At 36.0% G+C, this 26,748-nt stretch overlaps 1 protein-coding gene across 1 annotated transcript in view; it reads left to right on the top strand.

Moving 5' to 3' along the window:
• The window catches only part of SCAPER (S-phase cyclin A associated protein in the ER), a 519,522-nt gene that overhangs the window by 70,923 nt on the left and 421,851 nt on the right, over positions 1-26,748 (top strand). The window contains exons 6-8 of the mRNA XM_059372064.1: positions 13,851-13,951; positions 20,188-20,304; positions 25,073-25,233. Coding sequence (XP_059228047.1) covers positions 13,851-13,951; positions 20,188-20,304; positions 25,073-25,233 — 379 coding nt within the window. The remainder of the gene's footprint in view (positions 1-13,850; positions 13,952-20,187; positions 20,305-25,072; positions 25,234-26,748) is intronic.

The raw sequence follows: 26,748 nt of genomic DNA, 5'->3' as shown, positions 1-26,748 counted from the left end.
AAAAAAAAAAAACACCATCTAGAATTCTGTATCCAGCAAAATTATCCTCCAAAAGTAAAGAAGAAATAAAGACTTCCTCAGACAAATTGAAGAAATTTGGGCCAGTAAACCTACCTTGCAAGCAATATTAAAAGAAGTTCATCAGCAAGAAGAAAATGATATAGGTCAGAAACTCAGATCTACATAAAGAAAGGAGGAACATTACTTTTCTATCTTTATTTAGCTAATTGATAACAGTTTGTTCAAAATAATAATGATAATAATGGGTGTGGACAAGGGAGATAAGTAACAGCACTGTTATAAGGGACAGGAGGAAGGAATTGGGACTATTGTGTTTTAACACTCCTAGAGTGTCCATGAAGTGATAATAGTGTTACTTGAAAGTGGACTTGTATTAGTTGTAAATGTATATTACAAACTCTAAGGCAACCACTCTAAGTTTTTTTTTTTTTCTTCAAAGAAGTATATGTGATACACTACTGAATAGAAAATGAACATAGGGGGCGCCTGGGTGGCTCAGTGGGTTAAGCCGCTGCCTTCGGCTCAGGTCATGATCTCGGGGTCCTGGGATCGAGTCCCACATCGGGCTCTCTGCTCAGCAGGGAGCCTGCTTCCCCCTCTCTCTCTCTGCCTGCCTCTCCGTCTACTTGTGATTTCTCTCTGTCAAATAAATAAATAAAATCTTTAAAAAAAAAGAAAAGAAAAAGAAAATGAACATAGGGTCAGATTGTTTCTTATATTAATTAACCCCTTGGCCTGCCTTTACTTACAGTACCTGTTACATAGGTCTTTAGGAGTTCTGTGTTATTTCCAGTTTTGGATCCTCCAATTGTTCTATCTTTTTCCTGTTCATCTTTCAGCAAGATGATGAATATGTTAAGGAAACAAACAAAAAAAGCTACACACAATAAAAGATCCAACAACCACACTGACCAAACCCGTGGAAGTTTGGCCCTTGCCTCCCCATGAACATATAACTGGGTATTCATTGAATACGAAAGAACTCTCTACAGACATGTCTAATAATACTAGTAGTAAAGATAGATCTCTATCTCCAGTGTCTAGAACACTATCTGGCATACAGCATACACTCAACAGTTATTGAATGAATAAATGAATTGATGTTAAAAAGAAGAATATTTGATACCTACTGAGGGGCAACAAAAAATTTTTTGAATGTTATTTTGTCAACTTGGTTTAACATCCATCTTAAAAATAAGATGAAGTCTCCCATATTGTTTTGTATTTCTTTTTTTTTTTTTTTAAGATTTTATTTATTTATTTGACAGAGAGAGATCACAAGTAGGCAGAGAGGCAGGCAGGGAGAGAGAGGAGGAAGCAGGCACCCCGCTGAGCAGAAAGCCTGATGCGGGACTCAATCCCAAGACCCTGAGATCATGACCTGAGCCGAAGGCAGCAGCTTAACCCACTGAGCCACCCAGGCGCCCTTGTATTTCTTTTTAACCAAGCTGTTTATACTGAAAATTAAGGGGAGGTATTTGAAAGAGATGAATGATTGAAAGTTGAAGATGACCATGAATGATACTATTAGTTCTGAAAGTGGTTTACTTGGCATTTTCCTTTCAGCTGATTTCCTTTTTGATTTATTCTATTAGTAGCTTTAAAAAAATTAAGTAAGTTTTTCTTAAAAAATAATGCCTTTTAAAACTTTTCACTTTTGGTAAAGCTCTTTCATAGAAGGTCCCTTTATCACTGACTTCTCATGTGATGTATGTTTCCATCCCTGTGTCCCTACAGGGGTACACCACTGTGCTTATTCCTGTAGCTCAATCAGAGGGCTGTGTTGATGCCCTGAGCCCAAGGGCCTGTGCACTAGTATTGTGTGTCAGGAGGACAAAGGGATGGCGCCAACCATCCTGCTCTGTGCGCCAGTAACTAGAATTAATTACAAACCAATCGAATCCGTTGCAGCCAATTGGTAAACTAATTGGTAATTTTAGCTGTATATCTATATGTAGTTATCTGAATGCCTATAACATTACTTTCAGAGCCACTTTTGTTCTGTTTCATCCTGCTTGACAAAATGGCCTTCATAGCTGTAGGGAGAAAGATGTGCATCAGTGACTAAGAGTCTGCTCCAGCTGCTTGTCTTGTTTGTATTCCCTTGTTCATAAAACATGACTCGGATTACAGTTGCATGGTACCACTCTGATCATTTCTGATAACATTGTGCTCAACATTCCTTAAAATAGGTTGTTTAAGCCACCAAATGTACTTTCTCTGTGCCAACTAGTATCAGAAGTATAGCTGCTTCTATTCTTAATCGTTAGAAGGTTTTTCTTCCTTCTCTTTTTCTTTGTCCTTTCCCTTTTTTTTTTAGCAAAAAGGGAAAGCAATAAAATCCTGAAATAAATTATTCTGAATAATATCTTCCTGTGCCTAATGTAGGTGATTTAAATTGAATTTAATTGAATTTGTATTATATTTGTAGAATCGAGAAGAGGAAGTCAAGTAAATTTTTTTAATTTTTCCTTTTCCGGATTGTAGAAGACTTTTTATTACTAGTGATTTGGCATGAAGGATTACCTTTGAAAGGAAATAAACAATACTTCTTTGTTCAGAAGAGTATTTTAAGTTAGAATGTAACTTTTATGACTAAAGTGAAGTTGGTACTATGTTTCATTTGTGACTAATTTGGCATACATTTATTATTAGTTTTGGGTCTGATTTCTGAAGTATATCTATAATTTAAAAAACATTTTTAAGTGAGAAGTGTTTTTGAGATTTTGAGTTCCACTGAAACTAGAAGGTGTCTAAGACTTACTTATGGAAAAATGATGTATTTATTAACCAAATAATCATTTTTTTAGTTGGTTGGTATTTTTTGATGATTATCTTGGGAGTATGGAAAGTTGTCTTTTATACTAAAATGAGACTGCATGTCTTTATAGTAAGGTGTGAATGGTATGATAAAATAAATACACTTTAAAGTTCTTTGTCTTATACATTTAAATGACAGCTTTAACCAGTTAACCACTGTCTGCACACATATTTACATTTGAGATAAGTTCTTTCTGAGCAATGAAATAGATCTCAGTGGTCTATGCTTTTACAATCTTTTCTTATATAAATTTTCATTGCCATTGATATGCAAGACTAGTGCCCAGAAAAAAACATATTTGCCAGATGTGTAGAAAGTAGTGTCACAGTAATGTAACTTGGATTATCTAAAGAAGAAAATTAGATTTCCCTGCTGTAACAGTCACTGACATTTGCTCTTGCTGCTTATGTTCAGTATTGTACTTGAGGTTCTAACCAGGGAAATTAGACAAGATAAAGAAATAGAAAGCATCCAGATGGAAAAAAAGAAGTAAAACTATATTTGCAGGTGACATGGGTCTACATCTAGAAAACCCTAAAGAATCTATGAACATATATAAACTATTGGAACTAATAAACTCAGCAAGGTTGCAACATACAAAATCAGTAGACAAAAAAATCAATTGTGTTTCCATCTGTCAGTAATGGACAATCAAAAAATGAAGTTAAGAAAGCAGTCGAATTAAGTTAAGTTTCATCGGAAAGAAAAAAAACATTAAGGAGTAAATTTAACAAAAGAAGTTCAAGACTTGTACACTAAAAACTAAAAAACATCATTAGAAGAAATTAAGGAAGACCTAAATAAAGAGGAAGACATCTGAACTTATGGATTGGAAGAGTTAAGATGGCAATACTCTAAAAGCCACATACAAAAAGCCCACAGCAAATGTTCTTAATGGGGAAAAACTGAGCATTTCTTCTAAGGTCAGGAACATGACAGGAATGTTCACTATCACCACTGCTGTTTAACATAGTACTAGAAGTCTTAGCCTCAGCAATCAGACAACAACAACAACAAAAAAGACATCCAAATTGGCAAAGAAGAAGTCAAAGTCTCTCACTTGCTGTAGATGACACGATACTCCATGGAAAACTCAAAAGACTTAACCCCCAAATTTCTAGAACTCATACAGGAATTCAGCTAAGTGGCAGGATATAAAATCAATGCAGAGAAATTTCTATATACTAACAATGAGACAGAAGAAAGAGAAATCAAAGAGTAGATCCTGTTTATAATTGCACCCAAAACCATAACATATCTAGGAATGAACCTAACCAGAGTGCTGAAGGATCTGTACTCAGGAAATTACAGAACACTCATGAAAGAAATTGAGGAAGGCACAAAGAAGTGGAAACATTTTCCATGCTCATGGATTGGAAGAACAAATATTGTTAAACTGGAGCAATTTACACTTTAAGCAGTTACACTTAAATTCAAAGTGTAACTATCAAAATACTATCTATCTATGCTAACTATCAAAATACTATCAACTCTTTTCACAGAGCTGGAAAGAATAATCCTAAAATTTGTATGGACCAGAAAAGACCCCAGATAGCCAAAGGAATGTTGAAAAAGAAAACCAAAACTGGTGGCATCACAATTCCAGACTTAAGTTGTATTACAAAGCTGTAAACATCAAGACGGTATGGTACTGGTGTAAAAACAGATGCATAGATCAATGGAACAGAACAGAGAACCCAGAAATGGACCCTCAACTCTTATGATCAACTAATTTTTGACAAAGTCAGAAAGCCAATGGACAAAAGACAGTCTTTTAACAAACAGAAAGAATGTCCAGTGGATAGGGGCGCCTGGGTGGCTCAGTGGTTAAGCCGCTGCCTTCGGCTCGGGTCATGATCCTAGGGTCCTGGGATGGAGCCCCGCATCGGGCTCTCTGCTCGGCAGGGAGCCTGCTTCCTCCTCTATCTCTCTCTGCCTGCCTCTCTGCCTACTTACGATCTCTGTCTATCAAATAAATAAATAAAATCTTAAAAAAAAAAAAAAAGAATATCCAGTGGATAAAAGACAGTCCCTTTGATACATGCAGAAGAATGAAACTGGACCATTTCATTACACCATACATGAAAATAGACTCAAAATGGATGAAAGACCTCAATGTGAGACAGGAATCCATCAAAATCCTACAGGAGAATGCAGGCAGCAACCTCTTTGACCTTGGCCACAGCAACTTCTTGTTAGATTAAGTGTCTAAAGGCAAGGGAAAAAAAGGCAAAAATGAACTTTTGGGACTTCATCTAAATAGGAAACTTTTGCACAGCAAAGGAAACAGTCGACAAAACCAAAACACAACCAACGGAACGGGATGAAAATATTTGCAAATAATCTATCAGATAAAGGGCTAGTATCCAAAATTTATAAAGAACTTACCAAACACCCAAAAAACAAATAATCCAATCAAGAAATGGGCAGAAGACATGAATAGGCATTTCTCTAAGGAAGACATACAAGTGGTCAATAGATGCATGATAAAGTTCTCACTATCACTCGGCATCAGGAAAATACAAATCAAAACCACAATGAGGTATCACCTCACACCAGTCAGAATGGCTAAAATTAACAAGTCAGGAATATCAAATGTTGGTGAGGTTGCAAACCCTTGCAAGCTGGTATTGCTACTCTGGGAAACAGTGTGGAGGTTCAAAAAGTTAAAAATAGTGCTGCCCTATGCCCTATGCATTACTGGGTCCTTACCCTAAAGATGCAAATGTAGTAATCCGAAGGGGCACTTGGATACCAATGTTTATAGCAGCAATGTCCACAATAGCCAAACTATGGAAAGAACTCAGATGTCAGTGAGCAGATGAATGGATAAATAAAATGTGTATATATATATATATATATATATATATATATATATATATACATACATACACACACATACACACACACACACACACACACACACACACAATGGAATACTACTCAACCATCAACAAAATGAAGTCATGACATTTGCAACAACATGGATGCAACTAGAAGGTATTATGCTACATGAAATAAGTCAATCAGAGAAAGACAATTATCCTGTGATCTCAGTCATATGTGGAATTTAAGAGACAAAACAGAGGATCATATGGGAAGAGAGCTAAAAATAAAATAAGATGAAACCAGAGAGGGAGAGAAACCATAAGAGACTCTTAATCAGAGGAAACAAACTGAGGGTTGCTAGAGGGGAGGGTCCCAGGGGGATGGGGTTACTGGGTGATAGACATTAAGGAGGGTATGTGATGTAATGAGTACTCATTTTATATAGGGCTGATAAATCACTGACCTCCACCTCTGAAGCCAATAATACATTGTATGTTAATTAATTGTATTTAAATTAAGAAAATAAAATGGCAGTGCTCCTTGAAGTGATATGCAGATTCAGTGTAATCTCTCCCAAAATTCTAGTCTCCTTTTTTGCAGAAGTGGACAAGCTGATCCTAAAATTTGCATGGAAATGGAAGGGACACAAAATAGCCAAAACATTCTGGAAAAAGAACAAAGTTGGAGGGCCCATATTCCCTAAATTCAAAACTCACTACAAAGCAACAGTAAACAAAATAGCATGGTGCTGGAATAAGGATAGACATAGATCAGTGGAAAAGAACTGAGAGCCTGGAAATAAGTCCACACATCTGTGAATGTTGAAATTTTTAAAAAGATTTATTTATTTATTTTAAAGAGAGAACGAGTGCATGAGTGAGGTGAGGGACAGAGAGAGGGGGAGGCTTAACTGATTGAGCCACCCAGGTGACTCTGTAATCATTGATTTTTGACAAGGGTGGCAAGACCATTGAATGGAGAAAGAATAGTCTTGAGAAAATGGTGCTGGGACCAACTAGATATCCACACACAAGGAATGAATTTGAATCCCTTCCTCATTCCAAATATAAAAAAAAACTGACCTAGATTAAAGACCTAAATATAAAAGCTGAAACTATGAAATTCTTTGGAAAAAAAAAACAACAACAGGTGTAATCTTTGTGACTTTTGACTTGGCAATAGTTTCTTAGATATGCTACCCAAATGCAAGTAACCAAAGGAAAAAAACAGATATTAATATTAAAAACTTATATGTGTTATAGAACTCTTATCAAGTGATAGGACACGCCACAAAATGAGAGAAAATATTTTCAAGGCATGTATTTTACAAGAGTCTGATACCCAGAATATATAAAGAACTCTTGCAGCTCAAAAATACAGAGGACAAATAACCTAGGTTAAAAATGGTCAGGGAATCTGGGTGGCTCAGTTGGTTCAATGTCTGACTCTTAATTTCAGCTCAGGTCACGATCTCATGGTTGTGAGATCAAGCCCTGCATTGGGCTCTGCTCTGGTTTGGGAGCCTGCTTAAGAGGCTCTCTCTTCCTCTCCCTCTGTCCATCCCCATCCCACTCTCTAAAAAAAGGGGGGGCGGTGCAAATGATTTGAATAGGTGTTTCTTCAGAGAAGGTATGCTGTGTCCAGAAAGCACATGAAAATATGCTCAACAATTTTAGTCCTCCGGGAAATGCAGATTAAAAGCACAGTAGTACCACTTAACACTCATTAGGATGACTAGACTCAATAAGTTGGAAAATAGCAAGTCATACAGACTTACCTTGGACATCCTGCAGGTTCAGTTCCAAACCACTGTGATAAAGTAAATACCACAGTAAAGTGAGTCAAATGAATTCTTTGGTTTCCCAGTTCATATACGTGTTATGTTTATACCGTGGTCTAAGTGCAGTACCATCATATCTAAGGAAGCAATGTGTTTGCCTTAAATAAAAATATTTTATTGCTAAAAATTGCTAACAGTCATCTGAGGTTTTAATGAGTTGTAATCACTGATTATAGATCGCCATAACAAATATAACAGCAATGAGAAAGTATGAAAATATTTTAAGAATTACCAAAATGTAACACAGAGACATGAAATAAGCACTGTTAAAAAAGAAATGGCATAGGTAGACTTGTTCAGTGCAGGGTTGCCACAAACCTTTAATTTGTAAAAAACATGTTATCTCCTAACTGCCATAAGACAAAGCATAATAAAATGAGATGTGCCTGTGTATTGCTGATCAGAATGTAAAAATGGTGCAGTGTTGATGAAAAAGCTTTGGTAGTTCATGTTAAATTTAGAGTTACATAAAAAATTAAAAAAAAATAAAAATAAAAAAATAAAAAAAAATAAAAAAAATAGAGTTACATATGATTTAGTAAATCCACCGCTAGGTAATATACCCATGAGAATTAGAAACATGTTCATAGAATGATTTGTACAAAAATGTTCATAGCAGCATTATTCATAATGGGCACAAAGTGGGAACAAGCCAAATTTCCATCAACTGATAAGTGAATAAACAAAATGTGTTTATTTATGCTATTATTTAGTCTAAAAGTTACTGTAGTACAGATACATGCTATCAGGTAGATGAACCTTGAAAACCTTAAGTAAAAAAATCCAGCCACAAGAGGCCATATTCTGTATGATTCTGTTTATCTGAAATGTCCGGAATTGGCCAATCCATAGAGACAGAAAGTAGATAAGTGGTTTCCAAGGGTTGGAGGGAGAGGAATATGGGAAATGACTATTCATCAGTACTGGATCTCTTTTTGCGATGATGACAGTATTCTGGAGTTAGTTATACAACTCTGTGCATATACTAAAAATGACCAGATTGTATAATTTTAAATGGTAGATTTTATGGTGTATGAGTTATATCTTAAAAAAATGTTATATCTTGAGCAAAAAAATGCCAGTATTACACAAACTTTTCTAGAACATAGAAAAAGAGAACTCTTTTCAGCATAACCTTGATAGCCAATGCTTTTTCTTTTTTTAAAGATTTTTAATTTATTTATTTTGACAGAGAGAGATCACAAGTAGAGAGAGAGGCAGGCAGAGGGTGGGGGGAAGCAGGCTACCCGCTGAGCAGGGAGCCCGATGTGGGGCTCAATCCCAGGACTCTGGGATCATGACCTGAGCTGAAGGCAGAGGCTTTAACCCACTGAGCCACCCAGGCGTCCCGATAACCAAAGCTTTTATGAGAAAGAAAAGTACAGACCACTTAGCAGTACAGATGCACAAATACTAAAACAAATATTGATATATTAAATCTGGTGATTCAAATATCTAAAAACAGATGACAGTCAAATTAGGTTCATTCTGGTACTGCAATGTTGGTTTTAATTTTTCAGTATGAAATTAATATTGCCAAATTAGATGATAAAGATGAAAAATCATATGATTGTCCAATAGATCTAGGAAAAGTATTTGACAAAATTCAGCACCTATTCATGATAAAAATAGCAAACTGAGAATAAAAGAGAACATCCTTACTGAAAGAAACTTCCAAAAAACCTATGTAAACATCATACTTACTGGTGAAATGTTGAGAACTTTCCTTCTAAAATTGGAAATCAGGCAGAGTCAGCTTTCTTTATTTCTAGTTAACATTGACTAACGTAATATAATAAAAATAAAAATAATTAATTTTAAAAAGAGGGGCAAAAAAGGAATCTAGCCAACACAGGAAGATAAGAATAATATATAAAATATATAAGGCTTGGAGAGAAAGAAATAAATAAGTTATTATTCACAGTTGACATATTTACATTTACATATTTAGAAAATCTAGAAGAATCTAAAGAGAAATTATCAGATGTATTGAGTTATTTAAAGTTGCTAGATACAAGTTCAAAATATAACAATCAATAGTAACAGAAAATTTAAAAATATTTAAAGCAACTACCACTTATTCCTAGGGCTAAAGCTAATAAAAGATTTGCAAAACTTTTAGACAGAAAACTGATACATTTTGAGAGACATTGAATAAAATGCAAATGTATATATATAGGTATATGTGAATTTGTTCATACAATAGAAAAGACAGTATTATAAAAATGTCAGTTTTCGTCTAGTTGATCTATAGAATCAATAGTATTACAAATAAAATTCTACCTTTTTCCCTGGGAAATTGAGAAACTGTGAATTTTTATGGAAATGCAAAGGGCTGGCATTAACCCAGGCTACCCTGCAGTCAAAGATATAGTTGGAGGATTTACTCTGCTGGGTTTTGAGTTTTATTTTATCATCTTATTTATTTATTTATTTATTTAAGTTTGAGAAGTTCTTGTACATTTTTAGATACTGGCCCTTTATCTGATATGTCATTTGCAAATAGTTCTCCCATTCTGTTGGTTGTCTTTGGTTTTGTCAACTGTTTCCTTTGCTCTGCAAAAACTTTTTATCTTGATGAAGTCTCAATAGTTCATTTTTGCCTTTTTTCCCCTTGTCTTTGGGGACTTGTCTGGCAAGAAGTTGCTGTGCCTGAGGACAAAAAGGTTGCTGCCTGTGTTTTTTAGGATTTTGATGGATTCCTGTCTCGCATTTAGGTCTTTCGTCCATTTTGAGTTTGTTTGCTTGTTTGTTTATTTATTACATGTAGGATTTTTTTCCCCCCAAGATTTTATTTATTTATTTGACAGAGAAGCACAAGCAGGGAGAGTGGAAGAGGGAGAAGCAGGCTCCCCGTTGAGCAGAGAGCCCGATGTGGGACTCTGTCCCGGGGCCCCCAAGATCATGACCTCAGCCAAAAGCAGTCACTTAACCAGCTGAGTTACCCAGGCACCCCTTTTTTGAGTTTATTTTTGTGTATGGTGTAAGGCAGCAGTCTAATTTCATTCTTTTGCATGTGACTGTCCAGTTTTTCCAGCACCATTTGTTGAAGAGACTGTCTTTTCTCCATTGGACATTCTTTCCTACTTTGTCTAAAATTAGTTGATCATAGAGTGGAGGGTCCATTTCTGGGTTTTCTATTCTGTTCCACTGATCTATGTGTCTTTCTTTGTGCCAGTACTGTACTGTTTTGATGATTCCAGCTTTGTAATATAGCTTGAAGTCTGGAATTGTGTTACATTTTGCTTTACTTTTCTTTTTCAGAATAGCTTTGGCTATTCAGGGTTGTTTTTGTTCCATGCAAATCTTAGGATTGTTTATTCTAGCTCTGTGAAAAATGCTGGTGGTATTTTGATTGGGTTTGCATTGCATGTGTAGGTCTCTCTGGGTAGCTTAGACATTTCAGCAATATTTGTTCTTAGAATCCATGAACATGGAATATATATAATATGTAAATGTAAAACTGAAAATTAAAAAAGACTTAAAAAAAGAATTGATAAAATAAGAAAATAGCTGAAAAGGAAAAAAATATAAAACTGAAAGACTATAGAATAATACGAATGCTATATACTGTTTTCCCCCAGAGCTGGAGTTTTGCAGCTCTCTGTGATCAGTTAACATGGGATTAGCTGGATGTTTCTGCTGGTATTCTGGGGGAAGGGGCCTATTGCGCTGATTCTCAGGTATCATTGCCCTGGCAGAATTGTATCCTCCTTTACCAGTGGTCTGGGCTCAGTGTAAGTGGCCTGTGGTTGTCATATGTGGCTGTTTTGCTGCCTGAAGCCTTTCAGCAGTAATGGGGGGAATGAAAATGGTGGCACACTGATCTCTAACCCCAAAGCTGAAAGTTTGAGCACCCCCCCTACTCCTCAGTGAGTCCTCACAGAAAAGCAGTCAATCATTCTTGTCTCCCTGGTTTCCATCCACACTCTGTTCACCCAGCCTATGACTGAGCGTTTTTATCTCAGGCATGTGACCCCAAACCCATTTGGGAGTCTCCAAACTTTATGGACTCCTCAGGCGTGCACCTGCACCGTTCTTCCCAGGAGAGGTAGGGGATTCTCCCTGTGGGTCTACCTCTTAATGGACCTCTGCTTGGAGAGCACTTGCCCAACATCACAGTAGTTCATGATTTATGGCAACACTGAGCAGAAAGCTGGTACTCGGACTCACTGTTTTTAGCTGGCTTCCCCACTCCAATGCTTGGGATCTCTGCCCCCATTCTTTTGGTGACCCCTGGGGATCTTGAGGCCATGCTGTTCCACCTGGGATTCTGCCCTGCTTCACCACCTGAGCACGTTTTAGGCAGACTTCTAAAAGTTCTGATTTTGAACTCTCCTGCTTGTAACACTTTCTGGTACCTGGCTTGTAGAGGCTCCCTCCCCACCGTGGTTTGTCTTCTGATATATCACCCCTCATTCACTTCTTTGCACCTTCTGCCTTGTGAAAGATGGTTGCTGTTCTATTGTAGAACTGCAGGAATTCTTTTCTCACGTCTCTGGTTGACTTCACAGGTGTTGAGAATCATTTGGTAATTCCCTAGCTAAATTCCAGGGACCAGAGGAAATTAGGGTCCTTTACATATCTGCCATACTAACTCCTCTGGGAGAGAGAATCTTAAGCAGGCTCCACATCCAGTGCCATGCCTGTCCTGGGGCTTGGTCTTACAACCCTGCGATCATGACCTGAGCTGAAATTAAGAGTGGGACGATTAACTGACTGAGCCACCCAGGCACCCCTTGAGTTTTATTTTAGAACTACAGCAGGGTAACTTAGTTTGGTATTGTTACAAGAATAAACAGACCAATATAACAGAGGAGAGACTCCAGAAAAAGACCCATGCTCTGAATGGCAGTGTTGGAGAATATCTTCCTGACCTATGGTAGGAAAATAATTTCTTAAAAATAACACAAATAGGGTGCTTGAGTGGCTCAGTGGGTTAAGCCTCTGCCTTCAGCTCAGGTCATGATCTCAGGGTCCTGGGATCGAGTCCTGTATCAGGTTCTCTGCTCAGCAGGGAGCCTCCTTCCTCGTCTCTCTCTGCCTGCCTCTCTGCCTACTTAAAATCTCTGTGTGTCAAATAAATAAATAAAATCTTTAAAAAAATGACACAAATAGTACCAGTCTTAGAAGAGTCAGAAGTTAGACGACCTCAGTATTAAGAATTTATGTTCATCAAAAGATTCTATTCCATTATGAGAGTGGAAAGGCAAATATATGTGGTTAACATATATAACGAAAAAAGGGCTCATATCCAAAAGATGTAAGGAACTCCCTCCTATCAAAAAGAAAAAGTCAGGAGTGTTTAATAGGTGCTTGGGCTAGAGTCTTGAATAGGCACTTCACAAAATGAGAATGGCTAATAGCATGTGAAAAAGGGCTGAAAATCATTTATAATCATCATATTAAAACAAAAGCAAAACCATTACACAGCCATCAACCAGAATGGCTCAGGTTAAAAATAAAGAAAACCCCAAATGGATAATACCAAGTGTAGTCGAAGGTGTGGAGTAAGAGCTCATATACACTGCTGGTGGGGAGTGGCAAAGAGTTTGATGTTATACACTAGAGTAGAACATATGCTCATCTTGTGACTCAGTATTTCCTCTCTTGGGCTTATTCTTAAAAGAAATGCATACATATGTGCAGAGGACATACATATAAATAAGAGCATATAATTTGGAAATCATTCCAATGTTCTTAAACTGTAGATTGAATAAATAAATACACATACAATAAAATACTCTTCAGCAGTGACCTTGGAGAATGACAGTAAATGAATTGCAGGTTCATTCTGCAATATGAATGAACCTAGTAAAAAAAAAATACAAAAGAAGTGAAAAAATAATAAATATGATTTCATTTATATGAATTTCATAATCAGATGAAATCAAACTATTAGAAGTCAAAGCAGTGGTTGCCTTGGAGCAAGGATAGAGTAGTGATTAGGAGGGGACACCAGGTAACTTTTGGAGACCAGCATTGGTCTGGGTGGATGGATGCATGGGTCTTTGCTTTGAAATAATCTGTATATTTTATGCATTTTTCTGTTTATTAAACTTAATAATAAAAAAGGTTTATTAAAAGAATGGTCTTCGGGGGGGTGGTTTGAGAAGGAATATCAGTACCGTCTATCGATCCTTAGATTATCAGCTTAGATTTACTAACTTCGTCCTGTATAGTGAGAATAAAAATAAGACCTAAAAAACTTAATCAGTAGGGTTTGCTACTTTCTTGATGAGGAGTATAATATAAAAATTATTAATTCCCAAGTCCGTCAGTTCTTAAAACTTTTCAGGCTCAGGAAGGAATTTAATTATTATTGTTTGTTTTAATTAGGAGGTGCTAATGATGCTGGATAACTACGTAAGGGATTTTAAAGCATTGATTGACTGGATTCAACTTCAGGAAAAGCTAGAGAAGACAGATGCACAAAGCAGGTAATGAACTCTTATCTTTATAGCAGCTAGCAGTTTCAAAAGCAGTAATTGAAACTGACAATAACCTTGACCTAAGTTTAACTTGAAACCTATAAACAATCTAAAAATTGGGAGCTGTATTTCTCCTTCAGTTCAGTAACAAATATTATTGGGTCCTTACTAGTGCAAGGTACTTTTATCCAGTATAGAGATTTAATTGCTGAATATGATGCATTTACTACTCCCATGTTTGTAGTCTAAGGGTGGGATAAAAATAGAACTTATTACCACAAAAAAACTATTGCAAGTGTTCAGGGCAAGACGGGGTCATCTCTCTTGTAGAGGATAGATCAGGAAAGATTTCATGGAGGATAGGAAGAAGTGTTGGAAAGATGTGGTGGATTTTAACAAGTGGTTGGTCTTTTAGATGAAGAGAGCAAGTTCAGACAGCTGTTGAAGTGCAGAGCATGTGTGAAGTGAAAGTAATATAGGGAAATATATATATTTCTTCCCAATGTAGGGAAACATATACTACCTTAAGAAGAAATACATATGTGAGGAAGGCAGTAAGGAAAATTGATGATTTTTGATTAGGGTAGTCATGAGAGATCAAAGTTACTTTAGAAACATTCACTTTTTTCTTTTCAATATTTAAAAATAATATACATTTAAAAAATGTAATATTACACTACATATAGTGTCATATTAGTTTCAGGAGTAGAATTTAGTAAGATATCAGTTCCATATAATCCCCAATGCTCATCATAGTTGCCTTCCTCAATACCCATCACCCATTTAACTCATCCCCCTGCCCACCTTCTCTCTAGCAACCCTCAGTTTGTTCTTTATAGTTAAAACTTTGTTTTATGGTTTGCCTCCCCCCCTGCCAAGGTTCATCTGATTTGAGAAACTTTTATTTGGAATCCCCACACAACACCTAAGTCCTATGCACCAGGCTCTGGGACTGTTGCGAAGAAGGAAACAAGCACAGTCCCTGTCCTCATGAAGTATATAGTGCATTTGCAGGAAAAATTAATGTTAAATACTTAACAGTGTACAAAGTGTCATGAAAATACAGTGTACTTTGGGGATATAAGGAAAAGCACCATCAACCAGTTTGCTGAATCCAGGAAGACTTACCCAAGGAGGTCGTATTTAAGTGAGACAGAAATATCATGTAGGAGTCGGCATGACAACGAAAGTAAAAGAGTAACCGCATGTAGAGGGAATGGTATATGTGATAACCTGGAAGTAGAAGAGAGCATAGTAAGTCAAGGAATTTTGAGTGTAGCAGGACTGAAATGGAGAGAACAAGGGGAGTAGTAGCATGAGTTGAGCCTAGAGAAGTAGGCTGTGGGCATCATAAAAACTTTAGACTTTATTTTGAACCATAAAATGTTTTTAAGTAAGGAAGTGACCTCAGATTTGTGATTTTAAAAGATCTTTCTGGCTGTAGTGTGGTAAGGTTGAGGTACAGCAGTTTAGTTTATAGATTATGGCTACTCAGACTGGAGTAGTAGCAATGGGGAGAGTTGAGAGATATTCCAAAGATTGATGATCAGCTAGACTTAGTATTATTTCAGTTATGTGCAAAGGCAGATATTCACTTATCCTTATAAATGAGACCTGATCCCTTGTGGACTAGGCCAAGTCACATGAAGCTACTATAATACATTTTCTCCCAGAGAAGACAGGCCTAGGCTGCCTCTTTCGCTTGGATTTAACCGTGGTTCAATTTCTATAAGTGGAATCATCCAGTAAAGAACATGTTTTGTGTCCTGTCTATCAGCACCATGGGGAAACCAGGGGAGTGAAGGAATCCCACGCAATAAATCCAGAAAGTCTTGATCCCCAGGAAACCAAATCCAGGGAAACCATGTTGTGTTGGTCCTTGTAACATTTTTGTTTCTCATAATGAAAAAAAAAATGCTTTTAAATCCCAGTGTAGTAATATACACTGTTATATCAGTTTCAGGTGTACAGAATAGTGGTTCAACAATTATATACATATACTCCATGCTCATCACAATAAGTGTACTCTTAATCCCCTTTGCCTGTTTCATGCATTCACTGCCCCTCCTCCCCTGCCCTGGCTCTAGCCATCTGTTTGTTCTCTATAGTTAAGAATCGGTTTTGGGGTTTGTCTCCCCCAACCTTTGTTTTGTTTCTTTTTTCCCCCCTTTTTTATTTTCTTCTTTTTAGGTTCAAATGTAGAATTTAGTAATTCATCAGTTGCATACAACACCCAGTGCTCATTATATCAAGTGCCCTCCTTAATGCCCATCACCCAATTATCCCTTCCCCCTGTCTACTTCCCCTCCAGCAGCCCTCAGTTTGTATCCTAGAGTTTGGCATCTCTTATGGTTTGCCTTCCTCTCAGTTTTCATCTTACTTTATTTTTCCTTCCCTTCCCCTATGTTCATCTGTTTTGTTTCTTAAATTCCACAGATGAATGAAACCATATGATGTTTGTCTTTCTCTGACTGACTTATCTCTCCTCTCATAATAGCAAGTTTTGATACGGTTTTTACTTGCTTTACCTATAGTCCCTGGGTAGATCAGGCCTAGTCCACATTTGTACCAAGCAGTTTCACCCTTAATCTCTGAGAAGTGATTAAATTTAGGGGTGATACATTGCTTCATTGGGTTGAACCAAGTTAAGGGATCATCATGCTGATCAGAGATTGGTGGCTCTTTTGTTCTTGTGAAGATAAGTAGAAGAAAGCAAGTTCAAAGAAAATGGAATAGATATACAAGGGGAATCAGGGATGAAGGAAATCATGTGGTCTTTGAGAGTTTAAGATTGTTGCTTTTATGCTTCTTTCCTCTTGGTCTAATCCTCATGATTCTTTATTCCAGTTTTTCCCCACCTTGGATGTCCTTGACCTTGTATATAGTTTATATCCTTAGAGTAAATCTTCAACTTCTTTTTCTTTTTCTTTCTTTCTTTTTTTCTTTTAAGATTTTACTTATTTATTTAACAGAGATCACAAGTAGGCAGAACGGCAGGCAGAGAGAGGGGGAAAGAGGCTCCCTGCCGAGCAGAGAGCCCGATGCGGGGCTCGATTCCAGTACCCCAGGACCATGACCCGAGCCGAAGGCAGAGGCCTAACCCACTGAGCCACCTAGGCAGCCCTCTTTTACTTTTTACAATCAACTTGAGTTTCTGTTTCTTATGTCCAAAAGGGTCTACAAATATCACCACCAATGTATAAGAAATGAACTATTTTTTTTTTTTTTTGCCTGCCTATAAACTACAGTCAGGTAGCAGTGGCTATGTTGAGGATAGTATTAAGAAAGATTCTGAGGCCAAGTCCAAGGTGAACGCTGTCCTGGTACCATGGTTCAGAAGTATACCTGAGATTTCTCTTTTTATCTTAACTGGTTATCAGCATATCTGCTCTTTGCTTTTTGAGGCAGCTCCTGGTTATAGAAAACAACCTTAAATTCCCTAAAGAAGGCATTATCCATCTTACTTTCTTCAAATCATGCATCAAAATTCATTTGAGATTCAGATGTAAAAAGTGCAGTTGTACATAGAGAAGAAAACCGATAAATATTTATATATTTTTATTGTGGGTAAGGACTTTAGACAAAGGCAGAAACCACAAAGGAAAGTATTAATAGGCTTGATTTAATAGGAATAAAATTTGCCTTTCTGCATAAAAGATTAAACTTTAAGTAGTTATGTTATCTCTGCCAAAGGATATGTAACCATAGTAGTATTAGTAGTAGTAGTAGTAATAGTAGTAATAGTCCTAAATTAGAAAATGATGAAAATCCCAGTGGAAAAAATGACAAAAGTTACCAACATGCTAATCCTGAAGAAGAAATTTATTTTTTATTTTATATATTTTTTAAGATTTATTTATTTGAGAGAGAGGTTGAGCACAAGCAGGGTCAGGGCAGAAGGAAATTGAGAGAAGCAGATTCCCCACTGAGCATGGAGCCATCAGAAGGCTTGATCTCAGAACCCCAAGATTATGACCTGAGCCAAAATCAGGAGTCAGACACTTAAATGACTGAGTCACCCAGGCACCCTCCCAAAGAAGAAATTTAAATGGCTAGTAAAAAAAAAAGATCAGCCTCACTAGTAATGATAATAAAAATATATGATTTTTTTAAAAACAAAAAAAAATTTGCTAATGAATTTTTTTAATATATATATTTTTTATTTTTTATAAACATATATTTTTATCCCCAGGGGTACAGGTCTGTGAATCACCAGGTTTACACACTTCACAGCCTCACTAGTAATGATAATAAAAATATATGATTTTTTTAAAAACAAAAAAAATTTGCTAATGAATTTTTTAAAAAACACACCATTATTGTGGTTTTGATTTGTATTTCCCTGATGCCGAGTGATATGGAGCACTTTTTCATGTGTCTGTTGGCCATCTGGATGTCTTCTTTGCAGAAATGTCTGTTCATGTCCTCTGCCCATTTCTTGATTGGATTATTTGTTCTTTGGGTGTTGAGTTTGCTAAGTTCTTTATAGATTTTGGACACTAGTCCTTTATCTGATATGTTGTTTGCAAATATCTTCTCCCATTCTGTCAAACTGAGGGTTGCTGGGGGGAGGGGGGTTGGGAGAAGGGGGGGGTAGGGTTATGGACATTGGGGAGGGTATGTGCTTTGGTGAGTGCTGATTCACAGACCTGTACCCCTGGAGATAAAAATACATGTTTATAAAAAATAAAAAATTAAAAAAACACACACCATTATTGAAATTTTTATAAGAAAAAGACCACGTGACTTTAGAGATTCTCTGTCTCCCTTCCCCTCTGCCCATCCCACCACTCATGCTCTCCCCCGCCAAATAACTAGATAAATCAATAAGAAAATATTTAAAAAAGTAAAAGAAAACTCCTCACAAGACCAAAACTCTAGCATAGGAGTAAGCGAACTCTTCCTATAAAGTGTCAGGTAGTAATTTTTTTACTTTGCAAGCAATGCCATCTCTTTCATAAGCCACTGAAATTTCTAAAACAAGATCCTAACTGTTGGCAATGTTCAAGGGAAATGGGCACTTTTCATCTAGTAGAGGTGTAATTTGTTAGAAGCTTTCTGAAAGGTGATTTGACAATTAATTTAGACTTTATTTGGATAATCTTTTATCTTAATTTCTTGTTTTCTAATGACAAATACCACTTTTTTTTTTAGAGAGAGGTAGAGAAAGATAGAGGTTGGGGAGGAGCAGAGAGAGAGGGGGAGAGAGAATCTCAAGTAGGCTCAATGCCCAGCATGGAGCCTATGTAGGGCTTGATCTCACAACCCTGAGATCATGACCTGAACTGAAATCATGAGTCAAATAAACCAGCTGAGCCATGCAGGTGCCCCATCAAATACTACTTTTTAATGTGAGAAAAAAATCACAACCACTAGATTGAATGGAAGGTAAGAGGGAAGGAGATTCTGGGGAGTTATGGAGGGTTGTGCTGAGGCCATTAGAAATACAGGAAACGCTACTAGAGGAAAACAGTTTATTTATTTATTTATCTATCTATTTATTTATTTATTTTTAAGGATTTTATTTGTTAGAAAGAGAGAAAGAGTGAGAGAAAGAGCACAAGCACGTACAGGGAGAAGCAGGCTCTCCACTAAGCAAGGAACCTGATGTGGGACTCAATCCCAGGAACCTGGGATCATGACCTGAGGGAAGGCAGATGCTTAAACTGACTGAGCCACTCAAATATTCCTGGAAAACAGTTTAGTAAAGCCTGTGCATCCTTTCAAAGTTGTGGGACCAGTGAAGAAGTTAGCTTTTCCAGCGAAGAGCAAGGAAATGTTCAAGCTCCCACTCTCATGTAGAGGAAAGGGGACTTCATATTTTCTTGTGTATTCTTCATTTAACCCTCAAAACTGTTTTTCTGTCCTGTTCTGCAACTCAGTTTTCCAGGACAGCAGACACAAGTTGATTTTTATAAGTAGTCTGATTTAGTACAATTGTCTTTTTAATATGTTTTTAGCTGAGTATGTGGAGGCTTTTAAAATGTAAATAGTATATCTCATGTCTTTGTAAACCCATGGCTTTTTTAGAGAAATAGGGTTATGTTGCTGTACTGCAGTGTGTAGAAAATCCTGGACCATGCATCATCTGTGTGGTTTATTGGGTAATATGGTAAACTTTCTGGTGACTCTAGGGAAAATTTGTGTCCTGGTTATGTTTTCACCCATTAACGACAAAGGGAAAATACTAGGTTTTTCTTTTTATTCTCTGTTAATTTAATGTCTTCTATAATTTGAATTGACAGACCAACTTCTTTGGCTTGGGAAGTAAAGAAGATGTCTCCAGGACGTCATGTGATTCCAAGTCCATCGACAGATAGAATAAGTGTAACATCAAATGCTCGAAGAAGCTTAAATTTTGGGTGAGATGAACTCAAAAAAACTGACTTGGATTACAGTTAATTATTATCTGTGGATAATACAGTATTATAAACTGATATTCCACTATAAAAAATCCATGTATATGTTTGTTATATGTTTGAAATTTTTTGAATAAAAAAAATCCAAGAGAATAAAATTTAGCTTTTAGGAAATGTAATGTATTCAAATATAGTTAGGATCCAGAAATTAAAACCCATAAACATAAGTCATGCTAAATGATTCATAACATGAATTAGCAATTTCTTTTACAGCAAAAGATCTAAATATATATCATAAGCTGTGTTACTGTCATGAAAATTGTATCTTTATGCATTGTAATCCCATCAATGCAGTTTTATAATTATTGTTTTATGTGGTTATATTTTAAATTAGATAGAAAAAAGTTATAAACAAAACACACTTTTATATATTTTTTGTATTTACCTGTGTAGTTACTTTTACTAGTGTTCTTTATATCTTCATGTAGATTCAAGTTATTGTCTAGTGTCCTCTCATTTTGGCCTGAAGGACTCCCTTTAGGATGTGTTGTTGGGCGGGTCTGCTACTGACAGTTTTTCTTGGTTTTTGTTTTTCTGAGAATATCTTAATTTGTCCTTCGGTTTTGGAAGGATAGTTTCATAGTACATAGAATTCTTGGTTGAAAGTCTTTTTCTTTTAGGACTTTGAACATGTCTTATTACTTCCTTCTTAATTTTTAAAAGTTCTTTTTATTTTTTTAAAGATTTATTTATTTGAGAGAGGGAGAGAGAGAATGAGCAGGAGGGGCAGAGGAAGAGAGAATCTCAAGCAGACTCCATGCTGAGTATGGATCCTTACTTGAGGCTCAGTCTCACAACCCTGAGATCATGACCTGAGCTGAAACTGAGTTGGATGCTTAACTGACTGTGTCACCCAGGAACCCCCTCTCACTTTCTTCTGACTCCCATGGTTTCTGATGAGAAAGCAACTGTTATTCTTATTAGGGATCCATTTTGAGATGCCTCACTTTTCTCTTGCTGTTTTCATGATTTTATCTTTGTCTTTGAATAGTTTGATTGTGATGTAGGTCTCTGAGTTTATCCTATTTAGAGTTCATTTAACCTTTTGTATGAATAGATGAATGTTTTTCATCAAATTTGGAAGGTTTTTGTTCATTTCTGCAAATATCCTGCAAATATTCTTTCCTGGGAATCCCTCTATACCGATTTGGGATTTGTGATGGTGTTGCACAGGTCTTGGAGGTTCTGTTTTTCTGTTGTTTTCTTTTTTCATTGTTTCTCAATAATCTCGATTGTCCTCAAGATTGTCCTTGATTGTGTTCAAGTTTGCTGATTGTTTATTTTACTAGCTCAAATCTGCTGTTGAGCCCCTCTGATTAATTTTTCATTACAATTACTAATATTTTTCAACTCCAGAATATCTGTATAGTACTTTTTTTTTTTTTAAAGATTTTATTTATTTATTTGACAGAGAGAAATTACAAGTACACTGAGAGGCAGGCAGAGAGAGAGAGAAGGAAGCAGGCTCCCTGCTGAGCAGAGAGCCCGATGCGGGACTCGATCCCAGGACCCTGGGATCATGACCTGAGCCGAAGGCAGTGGCTTAACCCACTGAGCCACCCAGGCGCCCCTGTATAGTACTTTTTTATATTTATTTTCTCTTTATTGATATTATAGTTGGTGAAACATTGTTTGCATACTTTAGTTTTTAGACACAATTTTCTTTTGTTCTTTAGTATCCTTTGAAGATAATTATAGTACCTGATTTAAAGTCTGTCTAGGAAGCCCAATGTCTGGGTTTCCTTGAGGACAGTTTCAGTTACTGTTCTTTTATTTTGTGTATGAATGTGTCATATCTTCCTGTTTATTTGCATGTCATGTGACTTTCTGTTGTTGTTGAAACTGAATATTTTAAGTAGTTTGGCAGCTTTGGAGATTGCTACCTCTTCAGGATTTGTTGTTGTGGCTGCTTTGTGGTGGTAATATTGTTACTGTTCAAAAACACTATTGAACTTGGGACGCCTGGGTGGCTCAGTTGGTTGGATGACTGCCTTCGGCTCAGGTCATGATCCTGGAGTCCCAGGATCGAATCCCACATCGGGCTCCCAGCTCCATGGGGAGTCTGCTTTTCTTTCTGACCTTCTCCTCGCTCATGCTCTCTCTCACTGTCTCTCTCTCTCAAATAAATAAATAAAATCTTAAAAAAAAAAACCCAACACTATTGAACTAGTTTTCTGCAGTCTGTTTTCTTTGTCACGTGTAGTCACTAAAGTTACTTGATTTGACAGAAGTTTCCTAGTTCTGTGTATATGTTGTACCTACCTTCAGTGCTCTAGAATTCACTTCCTGCCTCCTCACAGGTTCAAGATTAGTTAGAAGTGAGGTGTTAGGGCCTTCTCAGATCTTTCTGGGGCATGCACTGAACCCTGACTTTTATATGTGGCCGTCTTGATTTTCAGGAGCATTTAGGAGCTTTTCAAAGCCCCCTGTGGCCATTCCATTCTCCAGATTTTCCTTTAAAGGTTTTTTGTTTAGGCCCTTGTTTGCCCCAAGTGTTACAGCAACTTTTGGCATCTTGTTAAACAGCCCTCACTATTGTTTTTCTTTAATGTTCCTGGGGAAATCTGTTTTTTAAGACACAGTTTTGTTTGGACTCTTAATTCTTTAGAGTGACTCTTAATACTGGATGTGTAATAGAGGGGTGGTAAATAGTTTGCTCTGTCAGTTCTCTTTTCCTCTGTTAAAACCTAACCTTTCTTAATTGCTTTTTATCCTCACTCCAACCATGTCACTGTCATCTTCATCTCTTGTTACTGCTGAGCCTTGCATCTACTTGTGTTATTATTACATTTGCCATGTAGTACAACCTTTTTAATGTTTCTTTTTTGTACTCATGCTAGGATCTTTAACACAAATTCTTGTCATATCTTCTGTATCCCAAGCACTTAAGATTGTACCTGGCATTTAGTAAAAGCTTATTAAGGTTGCTAGGCAGAACCAAATTTTTGCTTTCAGCTGAGATTATTGAATAGTATTGCCTCAGGTGAAAGTTAATGGATTTTGGAAACTTAGAGTAATTGTATTTTAATGGAATAGGAGAAAGGTATATAAGCAAACAAAACCAAATAATTGTATATTCAAGCACCATTTTAAGGGATGTACTTATATTATGTATTCCATTGGTCTGTGGCTCAGAATGTTGTATAATGCATGTTTTCTTTTAACATTGGAAGCCTTTAATGCATGCATGGTAAAAGTTCTTGTACTGATCTCCATATAATCATATTGTTGGATTAAATGGCACTCTTTATTATCAATGTAAAACCTGTTTTTTTCGGCGTGCTGAAAAATTGTGGTTCATAGTCTACTTTTAAATTATCTACTCACTTTTCTCCTACTGGTTGAGTTAAATGTTTACTCAGAATATATAGTAAACTAAACTTGCTTATTTAAGTTTCTTTGTTATTTTAACTCATAATTTAAATATTAAATAAAATGGTTAAGTATGATACAGAAAGAGTCATTGTTTCTGTGAAAACTTAAAGTTCTCAGAAAGCTTTGATAAAGGTGAACTATTAAAGTTTTGCTGTCAAAAGATTGGGGAAAATATTGTTAAAGTTGAGGAGCATTATTCACTTAGAATGTTTAAGAGGTGTTACTAAATTCTCACTTCATTTTAAAGAGACAGAAATTGGATATTGCCAATGAGGCATTATACTTGTGGTCATGGTTCATGTAAGAAATGTACACAAAGAGAAAGCCTGTTTTGATAGTATCTCTGTCAATAGATTGACAAGTTAATGCACATTTATATTATTTAAAGATAGGAGTTTTTAAATCGAAATAAATAAATGCCTAAATTGAAATAAAATATGTATTTTATAAGGATCCTCCATTTAACTGAAATTTTCTTTTAAACCAAATTAATGAGGGCTTTTATATTATCCCTGTTCCCATACAATATGTTGTACTATATTGGATTAATGAAGTATTAGACCAACATAAATTTATGACTGTATTTGACTTCAGTTTCTCTGGTTGTATGGTACTCCATATATGTGGATATACACACCCAATTTATTTAGAACTTAAATGTATTAAGTATATATTTAAGATTTCAACTTTTTTGGGGGGAAGTTGAAATAATTTTGAACTGTGCTAAATTTCATTTAAATAAACAAGATGTAAATAACAGTGATAGAAATGTGACATATAACCAAATGAGTGGAGAATACTATGTTATATTGCTTTTTTATTTGGAAATAGCCCAAGTTCTTTTTTTTTTTTTTTTTTAAATCATGCATATTGCATTTGTTCTTATTGGCTGCATAATATTTCATGGTATTTTTCACTTTTAAATTTTTTTCAAATTTTTAAATTTTTTACAATGTAAATATTAAATATTCAATATGTAAATATTAAACAACACACTGCTGCACAAGCAGTGGACCAAATAAGAAATCAAGTGGCTAATCAAAATATGTCTCAAAGAAAAAGAAAATACAATGTTCCAAAAACCTATGGGATGTGGCAAAAGCAGATGTTAGAGTGAAATTTAGTCTATAAATGCTTGTATTAAAAAAATAATTAAAACAAATAAATTATACTATAAGGAACTGGAAAAAAAAGATACTTAGCTGAAATTTAGTAGAGGAAGGAAATAGTAAAGAAAAATCAGAAAAAGAGACCCAAAATAATACTAAGTATATATTTAAATTTTAAAAATTTTAGCTTTTATATTTGATTTATTAATGCAGAATTTTCTCCATAGGGGTTCGCCTGGCACAGTGGCTGCTCCCCGTCTGGCTCCTACAGGTGTTAGTTGGGCTGACAAAGTGAAGGCTCATCATACCGGCTCTCCTGCTGCTTCAGATGTAGTTCCTGCTCAATCATGCCCACCAATGACTGTCCAGAAGACTTCTCGCAAAAATGGCAAGTGACTTTGTTTTTTTGTTTTTGTTTTTTTCATGAAGAGAGAGAGTTTCTTAAGCAGGCTCCATGCCCAGCATGGATCCTGAAGCAGGCTTGATCTTATAACCCTGCAATCATGACCTGAGCTGAAATCAAGAGTCAGATACTTAACTGACTGAGTGGTCCCAAAATGGCAAATGACTTTGAATCAATCTTTTTATATAGTAGACAGGTAGAAGCATATGGAGTTCTATATATTTTACCTGAAACTGATGCTAATAACATTACATATTTATCTTTTTGCATCATTCATGTGATATTAATTTGCCTTAAAATAATCTTAATAAAGTAATCTTAAAAACTGTATGAAAGCTTATGCAGATCATTCTAATCTCAGGGTTGCCCTGTGTAAACTTTAAGATAATCATTCTTTCGTCAATTCATTTATGAAATCTTTATAACTCTTTTTTGACTTAAAATAGAAAAAAATTGACTACTAATTCATTCTCTAGGCAGTGTACACTTTTAAGTAGCATGTCACCATTTCATTTCATTTATATTTGAATATTATTTTGGCACTAAAATCATACTCAGTTTATCTTTGCTTACACATTTGTTTTCTATACCATGAAAATAATTATGGAGCACAAATAAATAGGGCTATTATTCCAAGGGCCTGTTTATTCCATAAGAATTTCCTTCATGGACTTTGACAACAATGGTAAAACCTAGAGTATACAGTGGAGAAGCAGAGGTCATAGGAAGGAATTTTAAGTGGACATTAAATAGTATCAGCCTTGATTTGGGAAGATAAATTTGTTGCTACAATGGGGAGGATGGGGACCAGGAGGAAGCAACTAACCATGATCGGTACCCTAGTGAGCAGTCTCACTAGGGAGTGGGATTCTTATTAATCAAAAAGAGAAGTAATGAAAATGAGAACATATCAGATCTAACCAGAATCTCTTTTGGAACATAGACATTACCTTTTCTCTCTTAGCTCAAAATTGTCTGAACTTAGAATATAAAAAGCCAAAACTGATTATCTAATGTTAAAAAAAAAAATTCTTTTCTTTCATAAAGTATTTTTATATAGAAATCCAGAGTGAATTTTTTTAATTGTACACATTTGCTAAGTTTAAGTTGTGCTAACTTCTGATATATAGAAATGTGTATCCACGTAACTGTATATATATATGTATAAAAATACAAATATAATTCATATCTGTAGTAATATTTTGAGTTTACCTCTGGAATTAATTTTATTTTGGGTCAAATATTTCACCTTTTACTATAAGCCTAATCTGTTCATGAGCATCTTTAGTCCATCTGAGGTAAGGAATATAATCCTGGGTAGAAGAGGGATATGGTAGTAGGATGGTCAGAACAGCATTTAGCCCATACAGGGTGCCTTGGTACAGTTTAGAAAAAGGAGCCACATCATCTGAGTAGACACAGCCTTACACCAATTAACTTGGCTTGGTGAGTGGAGCCTGGAAGGATTTCAGCTTTCATTCACAGTCTTAGCCAGGTACC

This window comes from Mustela nigripes, chromosome 13 (genome assembly GCF_022355385.1).
Source record: "Mustela nigripes isolate SB6536 chromosome 13, MUSNIG.SB6536, whole genome shotgun sequence".
In the NCBI taxonomy this organism is placed as follows: domain Eukaryota; kingdom Metazoa; phylum Chordata; class Mammalia; order Carnivora; family Mustelidae; genus Mustela; species Mustela nigripes.
Note: the sequence above shows the minus strand (reverse complement) of the source record. Positions and strands in the feature narration are given on the sequence as shown.